This window comes from Plasmodium brasilianum, chromosome 8 (genome assembly GCF_023973825.1).
Source record: "Plasmodium brasilianum strain Bolivian I chromosome 8, whole genome shotgun sequence".
Taxonomy (NCBI): domain Eukaryota; phylum Apicomplexa; class Aconoidasida; order Haemosporida; family Plasmodiidae; genus Plasmodium; species Plasmodium brasilianum.
In genome coordinates, this window is record NC_090121.1 from 1,765,368 (window position 1) to 1,777,361 (window position 11,994).

General features: G+C 25.6%; 3 protein-coding genes across 3 annotated transcripts; 1 reads left to right on the plus strand and 2 right to left on the minus strand.

Annotated features, from left to right (window-relative positions):
- Nucleotides 1-300: 300 nt before the first annotated feature.
- On the minus strand, nucleotides 301-1,140 carry MKS88_002538 (uncharacterized protein; the record flags this gene model as incomplete). Its single annotated transcript, XM_067215558.1, has 3 exons — nucleotides 301-497; nucleotides 637-708; nucleotides 972-1,140. The coding sequence occupies 3 exons, from the start codon at nucleotides 1,138-1,140 to the stop codon at nucleotides 301-303; spliced, it is 438 nt and encodes a 145-aa protein (XP_067073972.1).
- A 2,080-nt stretch (nucleotides 1,141-3,220) lies between these two features.
- On the plus strand, nucleotides 3,221-6,603 carry MKS88_002539 (transporter; the record flags this gene model as incomplete). The annotated part of the gene is made up of 6 exons (XM_067215559.1): nucleotides 3,221-4,067; nucleotides 4,320-5,253; nucleotides 5,391-5,420; nucleotides 5,794-5,941; nucleotides 6,320-6,385; nucleotides 6,514-6,603. 6 exons carry the CDS (start codon nucleotides 3,221-3,223, stop codon nucleotides 6,601-6,603), a joined length of 2,115 nt encoding a protein of 704 aa, XP_067073973.1.
- Nucleotides 6,604-7,457: 854 nt separating this feature from the next.
- On the minus strand, nucleotides 7,458-11,330 carry MKS88_002540 (uncharacterized protein; the record flags this gene model as incomplete). The annotated part of the gene is made up of 1 exon (XM_067215560.1): nucleotides 7,458-11,330. The coding sequence occupies one exon, from the start codon at nucleotides 11,328-11,330 to the stop codon at nucleotides 7,458-7,460; it is 3,873 nt and encodes a 1,290-aa protein (XP_067073974.1).
- Nucleotides 11,331-11,994: the final 664 nt, after the last annotated feature.

The following is an 11,994-nucleotide window of genomic DNA, read 5'->3' on the forward strand; positions in this document are numbered from 1 at the left end:
AAAATATAAGCAAAAATATATTTTTTTTATAAGACAAATTTATTTTCCTGCGTACGGCTGTCCTATTCAGACGCACACATATAATATATATATATATATATTATATTCATAAATGGAGGGAATTCCTTTTAAAAATCACATGACCTGTTCATGTATTATTCTATATTTGTATAATATTTATTTATATATTAATTTTTTTTTTTTTTTTAAGTGGTGAATGTACTTTTTTTAGCTAGCCATAAGCATATATATAATATACAAAAATGCACACATTCTTGTGTCGGTATTACACAGCACCTGCTACTTATGCTTGTAAAAAACAGGAACGGACGGATCTGTTCCACCAATTTTGTGCTTATACGAATCGTACACTTCTTTCAAGTACTTTTTTTTAATGTTTTTAAAATTGTACATGTAATTATTATTCTCGGCAAATTCGTTGGTTTGATGTATATGTGGAGTTATAACTGAAACCCCACTGCGAAAGTAAAAGTGGCCTATAAATGAAAAATACAAGGAAGAAAAACTTTAATAACCAAATTATAAATGATATAATGCAAAGGATAATCAGCAAAGGATAAAATGTACATAAATAATGACAGGTGGTAAAAAAAAAAAAAAAAAGAAGCAAAGTACCTGTTTTAATTTTAAAAGCATTTTCTTTATCACCGTTTATTAAATTTAGCATCGACTGTATTTTTTCAATATCTGTCAGAAGGGAAAACAGGGTTAAACGCGTAAAATTAAGTACAAAATGAACTTGCATACGTATTTATATATACGTATACATGTAACATATTCGCTCATACATATCAACCATAAATATCAACAAAAAGTGCAAACTAAACGGAAAAGCAAAAGATAGATAAAAGAAAGAAGTGGAATGGGGAAATACTCTTTTTACAACACGTAAAAAACTAATATCATACATATTAAAAGATGCTGTTATATTATTTTTATTTTTATTTTACTATTGTAATTGTTCATAATATTTTTGTGAATTTTCTTTTTCATATAATTTTCGTAATGAAATGACGTTAAATCGTACATCAGCTGATTGACAAAGCTTTTATTTTTTCTAAATAATTCGCTTAGTCTGTTTTTGCTGTAACAGCCTTCTCGCTTAAACATAAACGCCATATTTACTCAGTCGTCAGATGATATATTATTCAACAAACGATCCAATCAACGGTAGACCCATCGATTCAATTGCTCATTGATCAAACGATTTTCCATACGTATTTTTTATTCATTAGAAGGATAAAACAAAACAAAAATAAACAGTAAGTATGGGCCAAATAAAAAAAATAAAAATAAAAGACAAATATAAATAAAATAATAAAATGTATTAAATATTGCAACTACTGAAATGATACTACAGGCAATTTAACTAAACATAAGCATATATAAATATAGCTAATTATAATTCCCCATGTGAAAATAAAAAATAAATTTATATTTTCTCTAGCGTTCTTTTATTAAGCGGAAAGCGAAATTAATCGTTTCATTTAACTATATTTTTTATTTTCTTTCTTTTTTTTTCCTTCTGTAATTAAATAAGAACATAAAAAAAAGACATTTTCATGATGCGAAAAAAAAATACGAAAAAATGTTCTGTGGTCAAAACAGCATTTTTGTAGCTATGAAAAAAATATTATATATTTTACCCTTTTTATATTTAATAATGAAAGTATATATTTTTACGTGTCAAGTACTATTACACAAGGTGGCATAAAAGCATTGCTTTTGAAGTATTACGTTTTACAATATTTATATTTATACATATTTATAATATATGCATATTTTATACGTACCACACCGCTAGAATTATACACTAGGAAAATAATTACATGTATAGCATATAAAGGATATATGTACCTATTTTATATATACATATAATTTAAAATACTAAATTATACTGAAATTTTTTTAAATTTATTCTGTAAAATAAAAATTTCGTCAATTATTTTACATAAAGATTTTGGTTTTTATTTTTTCAATTTTTTTAATTTTAATTTTTTCCTTTTTTCATTTTTTCAATATTTAGTTTTTTTCCTTTTTTCATTTTTACAATTTTTTAATATTTCAATACTTCGATTTTAATTCTTTGCCTCCTTTTTCTTATGTGCAGTACAATACCATTTAAATGCATCATATATTTGCAGAAAAGAGAAGCTTACAACTTAGGGTTTCCTTCGTTCATCAGTATATTATACAAAAAAAAAAAAAAAATATATATATATATATATATATATTGGAAAAAGGAAGTAAAATTTAAAAGAGGTCTGCACTGCAATAAATATATATATATATATTTATATATACATTACATGTATTATGCATATTTATTGTACATAAGTATATATATATTGTACTTAGGTACAAAATGTATTTATATCTTATACATAATTAATTTTCGTCGTAGTGAAATGCATAAATAGCAAAATTTAATTTAAAAAAAAAAAAAAAAATCTTGTAAAAATATGTAAACAAATAAAATTTACCGTTTTTTTTGTGAATCAGTAATTAAATATTAAAAGAAAAAAAAAATCGTTTTAAATTGTGAATTTCTATAATATTTTTGACGTTAAAGTTTAAATGCCACATGAGAGTACGTTTATATGTACGTTTATATATGTACCTTATATATGTGCTTTTGTAGGTACTTTTATATGGGATTTGCTATTTGACTTGAACTAATTAATTTTTACGCATTTTGTTTAATTTTTTACAATTTTTTTTATATTTTAATTTTTTTTTATCCCTACCATGCATTTAAATAACATCTATTTATGTTAAACGTATGAAGTGCATTTATATATGCATATATATATATATATATATGTATAACGTATGTATAATGTATATAAGTATGATGCATATATGTATGTTGTAAGTATACATACCGTACATACATCGTACACATATACAAATGTACACTAATTAAATGTAGTAATATTTAGAGCACAGTATACGGTTGTATGTAGTATAGAGGAGGTTTTTTTTTTTTTTTTTTCCAGCCTTTTTTTCTGCAATTTTTTTTTTTTCTAGCCATTTTTTTTCTTTCCTTTTTTTATTTCCTTTTTTTCTTTCCTTTTTTTCTTTCCTTTTTTTTTTCCCCCTTTTTTTCTCCCCCTTTTTTTCTCCCCCTTTTTTTCTCCCCCTTTTTTTCTTCCTTTTCTTTTCTCCCCTTATTTTCCCTCCTTTTGCATTTTACCCTATGATGAATTCATACGCAGACGATAATGTACAAGTTATGAACAATTCAGATGATGTACTTCAAAACGCAGAAATGAATGATTCGACTTCAGGTCACAATGTGAATGATGGTTATAGAAATAATAATAATGTAGATGATGAATATAGGAATGGAGGGAGTTACTATGAAAAGGAAAATTACCAAGCAGGATACGATGTAGATAATAATCATAGAAATGATTCTAATGATCGAAATGACTTAGCACAAGGAGCTTGTGGTGACAATTATATGTATGACATGAACTTTAACAACAATTCAAATAAAGAATTATTGTTAAATGTAGATAAGAAAAAGAAAAAAAATAAATACGATAACATGTTCAATGTAAAAAATGAAAAGAAAGGTGAAGAAATAAAAGACATTCCTTACTGCTCCTTCAACAATTTTGAGGAAGGTGCACTTGGAATAGGAGGAGCAGCAGGTGTAGGTGCAGCAGCGATGATAATGAATAATGAAGAAGATCTAAATGAGAGTAATGATTACAATTCATTTAATAAAGAGAAGTTGAAAAAAATGGATAGGAAGAAAAAAAAGATACTTGAAAAGAATAAAAAGAAAAAAAAGGAGGATAGTAATAATAATAATAATAGTACATTAGATGACAAAAAGTTTAGTGAAGTGTATAATTCTATATATGAAAATTTAAAGAAAAAAAAAGAAATTAAACAAAACAATAATGAAGGTAATTATACAAATAAAAATGATTACTACGAAATCAATTACAATTCTTCAGATCAAGTTAATTCTGTATCAAGTGTAGATGATGATTCTCTTTTTAATGATGATGTTTTAAAAAAATATATTATTGGTCAGGTGTTAAATATAATAAGAACATCATTCCATTGGGCTATTACTTCTTTTTTTTTAATATTTTTATTTGAGCATTTTTCAATATTTTATGTATATAGGTTAGTATCATTTCTTACCTTATTTTTATTTACCCCTGTATCTATATATTTAGTAAAGAAAAGGAGTATAAAATTCTTTTTAATAGCAACCAACACAGTTCGGTTAGTTATATGGGGATTCTGTATACCGTTCTTATATACGCTTTATACAGATGAGATAAAAAAGTATTACATAAACCGGTTTTATGAACTGATTTTTGCCATATTACTAATTGTTGACAACATACAAGTGAATATATCAAATTTAATTGATATTGATAATAATGGTATAGATTTTTTATCCAAAAAATATGACCTCAAGATTAATGAGAAGGCAAAAAGGAAATTCCTCACATTACATCAGTTTTTCTTCGATGCATCTTTTATAGTTGTAAACCCATTGATTATTTTTATTATGTACTTGTTCAGCAATTTTTTTAATGATATATATCTTAGAGACGTTTTTGTATATTTGTCTTCTTTCATTTTTGCTGTCATAACGATTATAACATTAGTTGTATATGCATCAGGTCTAGAACAAGCAGAGAGATCATTAAGGAGGAATAGCACTAATGACCATAACTACCAATCACAAAATACAGTAGATAGTATTGAAGACGGAAATGAAGAAAAGGATTATAACAATGAAAACGATTTTGAAAGATATTATGAAAAACAAAATAATAAAAATGAGAAATATGTAACGTATAATAACTATCCTAATATATATAATGACCAAACGAAAAAATACTTAACTGATAGATCACATGTTGAATATGATCATTATAATAATAATAATGAGTTGTCACTTAATGATCAGTATAAAAAGCAGTTTTCAGAATTATATAATAATATTTTACGTATTAAAAATGAGAAGACGTTGCTATTTTATATTTGTTCCTTGTCTTATTTAAATAGTGTAGAGGATATAATGATTCTAATGCTCATTCCGTTAACGTCTATCTATGTGTCAGAGTTTTTTTACATAAACAACATATTCCTTCAGGTTGTTGTTGCAGTTATATTGATATCGTTGACAAAGTGCTTTGAAAACATATCTTACTATTCGAACAAAAAGAACATCATAGCGCTCAAGGACATTTTTATGTAAGATTCAGTGCGTTTTCAAGCGTATTAAATGTGCATGAAATGCAGCGTATACATTCAGTTTATAACAAATTAGCACATTTCTGCGTTTGAGTAAAAATTTGCATATTTTTTTTTTTTTTTCTTTTTTTTTGCAGAGGAATCATCCTATCGGGAGCCTCCTTATTGTTTTTTTTCTTCCCCTTTTTGATGATAAATCGTTTGAACATTTACAGCTTTTTAATGTTCTACATAATTTGTTGTTTATTCTACTTTTTTTTCTCAACGAATCTTAAGACAACGTAAGGGCAAAAATTGTGCTGTTAGGGACGCGATATTTTGTGCAACTTTACTAAGCTTTTTTTTTTTTTTTTTTCATGTCATATTTTTTTTTGTTTTTCAACGTTTGTCATTTTGTCATTTTGTCATTTTGTCATTTTTGTCATTTTTGTCATTTTTGTCATTTTTGTCATTTTGTCATTTTTGTCATTTTGTCATTTTTGTCATTTTGTCATTTTTGTCATTTTTTTTTTTTTTTTTTCCCCTTTACCACTTTTTTAGGCTGTCGCTAAACTTGCAGAAATACGTAAAGGAGTCGAAGTCAGACATTTACAATTTCGTCGGACTGTTCATGTCATTTGTTAATTTAATATTTGTCATTTTAACCTCCTTCTTTTTGTCAATATTGGATAATTTTGTTATTAACTATGTAATTATATGTTTCTTTTTAATTTTGCTATTAGGCCTGTTTTATTTGTGGGCGCATTTTACCTTAAGAAAGGGCAATAATTAGAATTAAAAGCTATTAATATTTCTTTAATTTTCGTTATCCTTATAGTTATCATAATTATCATTGTAATTGTCATTACCATGAGCTTTTTCGTTATCTTTATCCAAATCTTTTCTTTATATTTATTTGGATCTTTACTTTTTTTTTCCTTTTTCCTTTTTCCTTTTCCCTTTTTCCTTTTTCTTTTTTTTTTTTTTTTTTTTTTTTTTTTTTTTTTTTTTTTTTTTTTTTTTTTTTTTTTTTTTTTTTTTTTTTTTTTTTTTTTTTTTTTTTTTTTTTTTTTTTTTTCCTGCATAGATTATACACAATTATGTAAACAGTATATGCAATTGGTGTTTAACTGTGATATTATATTTTTTTATGGTAATCTCATATGATGCTACATTATTTATTTTATATTATTTTACACTAATTTATTTTGTAGTACTTTATTTATTTTTTTTTTTTTTCCTCATTTTTTAATTACGTACATTTTGTATCTCTTTGTTAAGATAATCTTTTTGTTAGTTTTTGATAATTTTATAAGCCGATTTGATACTTTGATAGTGATTAATTATTTACATGTTGGAATGAATGTATAATGAAATTTTTTTTTTTTTTTTGCCTGAACTGCTAAGTAGAGCAAAAATCGTATATACACACATGTATTTACGCGTATGAGGGTAACATATGAATTATGTGTGTGTGTGTGCAGATATGCATTTAGGTATAAATGTCCATTTGACAATTATATATAACCATATGAGGCTTCTCTCTCTGGCCCTCGAATAGCACATTTGTACAGAAGCAGCACAATGTTATTCTTTTACTCATCACACACCCACCCTTAAAATATTACATGTTTAGGATATTTATTTATTTTTCATCCTTTTGATTATATATTTGAAGCAGATTAAAATATTATTTTAAAATTTATTAACCTGTTTAGGAAAACATGCATTGTGTGCATGTAAAATATTACATCATAAAATATTTTTAAAAGATAGTATATGATACAACAACATATGATATATATATTTTTACTTTATGAAAAAAAAAAGCTATAAAAGGAAAATATATACTCAAAAAAGTGTGTACAAAATATATGAAACCTATTTTGCTCTTTTATTTAAACAATGATCATACAGGACTAACAAAAATAAGTTGCTCTGTGCACGTAAATTTTTATGCGGCACTGAACACAATAAAGTTATACAAAAAAAAAAGAAAAAAAGAAAAAAAGAAAAAAAAAAAAAAAGAGAAACAAAAAAAAGAGAAACAAAAAGCTATTTTAAAAAATGTGACAAAAACAAAAAAAAAAAAAAAAAAAAAAAAAAAGGAAACAAAAAGGGGAAAAATGCAAATGGGTATAAAAAATAGGATCAAAAAAGGAAAAAAAATGGAACTTAGTAGTACAGCAACGGGCAAGCAAAAATATCTCCCACCCCCCGTTTCTTCACTTTTTTGATCTTTTTGAGTTAATTAATTCAATTTCTTTATTTGAAAAATTAAACGAGTTATAAATGACTGAGACATAGTCGTCAATTTTAACCCCGGCGGGGATTTGTGAAATGAAATTTAAAAGAATATTTTTCTGATACGTGACATGTTCATAATTTCCGCTGATCGATTCATAATTTTTTATTTGACTTTTTAAAGAATTAATTTGTTCTTGTAAGTTTTTTTTATCTCTCTTTTCTTCATTTATTATAAATTCGTAGGTTTCTAATTTTTTTTTTAATTTTTTATACTCATTTGGATAAATTGGTATCTTTGTGTCATCGCTTTCTCTATTTTTTTCCAGCAAAGTTGAGTCTGCTGAGGGTAAGCGCTTTGGAGAATTAAAACTATCAACCGTATGATTTTGCACACCGAGATTTTGCACACTACGATTTTCCTCATCATTGTCCTTACCCGTCCACTCATCTGCCTGATCCATTTCATTCTTTCCTTTTTCACAACTGTCCAAATTTTCATTTTCATTAAATTGGCTAAAATTTTCCGATGTTTTTCTTTTTCCTTCATTCGAAAAAGTCAACTTTTCAATTTTGTATAACAAAGCTTCAATCTTATCTTGCAATAACTTTTCTTTATTTTCATATATTTCTTTAATTTGACTAATCTTCTTTTGCGTTTCCATATCGAACTGTTCTTTAAACTTTTTTTCTAATTCCATTTTTTCCTTTTTTATTTGTTTTTTTAAATCTACTATAGCTACATTTTGCTGTTCTCTCAAATTTTTTTCTTTACATATTTCTAACTCAAGGAGTTTACATTTCTCAATGAGATTCGTAATTTCCTTTTTATAAGTCTCCTTGTCTTGTTCATATTTTAATATGGTATTGTTTAAATCTTGAATAAGGGAATCCTTTTCCTCCAAACTTTTATAATTTTCATTCGTTTCATTAATTAAAGTACTCACTTTGATTTTATACTCGTTATATTCTTTTTCAATTTCTAATTTCTCTTCTTGTATTTTATTAAAATTTAATGCTTCCATTTTTTTACATTCATTTAATTCGTTTTGAAAAATGTCCTGAACACATGCAGGAATTTTAATATTTCCATGCCTCTCTTCAAAAATGTTTTGTGGAATGATAAAATATTCCTTATTTTGTTTGAAGCATATAAGGCGACTATTGTCCGTAGCAAAGCAGAACAAAACGTCGTTATCCGTTAAATTACAATCCAGCACATCCTGCTTCTGCTTATGCTTGTTCATTTTATCATCGTTCTCCTGTTCTAATGCGTAAATTATCGCTTCTTTTTCTTCTAACTGTATTTTCAAAATTTTATTTTCTTCGTCCAGTTTGTTTATCTCATCAATATGCGAACTAATTTCCTTTTGTAATTTATAATTTGTGTCCTGTTCAAAGTCATATTTTTTACATAACTCATTATGAAGATTATTTTGCTGTTCTAAAGCCTTTTTATATGTAATCATTTCTTCTGTATATTTAGAGCTCCATTTTTCTATTTCTTCTTCCTTTCTTTTAATTTCACTTGAATATTTTGCTATTTCTTCTTCATTATATTTACATTTCATTTTTAATTCTTCAAATTCTTTTTTATTATTTAAGGTGTATGCCTTAAATTTCGATAGAAGACAAATTTTTTCCTTTTTCATATTTTCCATCGATTTTTTCAACTCATTTATTTCTTCAAGTAAATGTGTGCATTTATTATTTAAATGTACATTTTCATTGTTGTTATTAATTGGAATAGATCCATCGGTTTCGTCCTTGTTATTATAACAGTTGTCTACTTGCTCGTTATCATCTATGCAACTTCTCTTGTTTATAAGGCGATCTTTGTCATTAGCATCCAAGTTAGAACATTTGTTATTTATTTCCGAATTATCCTTTCGGTTGGGAGTATTGACACGGCTGTCCTTATCATCCCCACTAACGATGTGCGTGTTTAAGTGATCCTTCTTAACTTCATCAGAGTTATTTAGATCAGGGTTACATAGATCAGGGTTACATAGATCAGGGTTACATAGATCAGTGTTATTTCTATCAGTACTATTTTCTCTGTCGCTAATTTCATCGTTATTATTTTCATCCTCATTCGTATCTTCCTCTTTCCTTTTATACTCCTCTTCATCACCTACATTAATAAAATTGTTTTCCTCATTCTCATACACTTTTTCAATATTAATACCATAACTCATGTTACCGTCGCATAAGTTATAGTTGCTTATATTACTACTACTTCTGTTACCACTACTTCTGTTACCACTACTTCTGTTACCACTACTTCTGTTACCACTACTTCTGTTACCACTACTTCTGTTACCACTACTTCTGTTACCACTACTTCTGTTACTACTACTTCTGTTATCGTCCCTTATGTTATCACAATTACGATCCCCACTTTCATCGCAGTTGTCATTATTATTACTATTATTACTATTACTATTACTATTATTAATAGTAGTATTATTAGTAGTAGTATTATTATTACTATTATTATTACTGCTATTACTATTATTATTAGTAGTAGTATTATTACTATTACTATTATTATTAGTAATAGTAGTATTATTAATAGTAGTATTATTAGTAGTAGTAGTATTATTAGTAGTAGTATCATTACTGCTATTGCTATAGTCATACTCATCCAAATTGCCATGCTCACAATTGTTAGTGTTGTTTCTGTCATTACAATTATTACTATGTGTATAATTATTGCTGTCCTTGTAACTGTTCATGTTCATGATGCTGTTATTCGCACAGTCGTCACTATCGTTCATGTAATGCTTATCAGTATGATTATCACTAATATCATTATTATTATCATCATTATTATCATTATTATTATTATCATTGTCATTATCATAATTATTATCATCATTATTATTATTATTATCATTATCATAATTATTATCATCATTATTATCATCATTATTATTATCATAATTATTATCATCATTATTATCATCATTATTATCATCTTTATTATCATCATTATTATTATTATTATTATCATCATTATTATTATCATAATTATTATCATCATTATTATTATTATTATTATTATCATTATCATCATTATTATCATCATTATTATCATCATTATTATCATTATTATTATTATCATTATCATTATCATAATTATTATCATAATTATTATCATCATTATTATCATCATTATTATCATCATTATTATCATTATTATTATTATCACTATCATTATCATAATTATTATCATCATTATTGATTCCTTTCCAATTTTCCTTGTTACTGCTCCTTACTGGGTAACTTTTGGGGTCTTTGACCCCTCTTGTTGGGAACATATTGCAGTATTCTGAACTATCTGTAAAATTAACAGAAGTGCTCCGAGATTTACAATAATTATCATCATTTAAAAATGCATCGTATACCATATCAGTGGACGTTGCTTCCTTTTCATAGTTAAATGAGATTATATTATTATTCATTTCATCGAGATCTTCTTTTGCTTTATTGTAATTATGTAAAACCTTCTCCGAATTGGTAATTTTATTACTGTTATTATATGGCATCAAATATTTTTTTCCATTTTTTTCCTTTAAATTTTCTTGATCCATTTTAAAATTAGTTGTGCAAAAAGTGTCATTTAAAGTTCTGAACAAGTCATCATCTTTTAAATTTTTTTTTTCTCTTGAATTAAGACAATAAGCATTATTTTGAAAAGAATTTATTTCTACAAAGTGTTCCTTTCCGTTGTTGTAATTTATACTACTTTGATAGCTATCGATTTGTTCAAAATTATCATCATCACTTTCTATGAACACGCCGCCCTTTTCTTTAAAGCGGCTTCCGAACGCGTCATTTTCATTCAGCATTTTTATTCCTCATTCAGGGTGCTGTTTTATTTATTTATTTAATCTATTTATTTTACTTATTTATTCTACTTATTTATTCTACTTATTTATTCTACTTATTTATTCTACTTATTTATTCTACTTATTTATTCTACCTCTTTATTCTACTTATTAATTTTACCTATTTATTCTATTTATTTATTTTACTTATTAATTTTACTTATTTATTCTATTTATTTATTTTACTTATTTGTTCTATTTATTTGTTCTATTTATTTTTTTTAATTTTTTTATTTTATTTTATTTATGCCATTACAATATTAAACTGCAAATGCGAAAGATAGACTTTTTATTTGCCTTTAACGCCTTTTTGCGTTTGCATTTGATAGTCTCGTTTAACTCGCTAAAGGATGGAAAAGGTTAAGTACGGCAAATAAACTCTAGCTATGTATGTTTGTTTGTATATGCACGATTAAAAACGCAGGCATATGCGTATATATATATATATATATATATATATATATATATATATATACTCGTGGCAAAGGAAAACTCTCCAAATTGCGCTTGAACTATTTTTTTTTTTTTTCTTTTTTTATTTTTCTTGTTTGTATAAGGCTGATAATTCTGATAATGCTGATAAAGCCGAATGCACGTATGGCTCAAATACTTAAGTGAGCTAAAA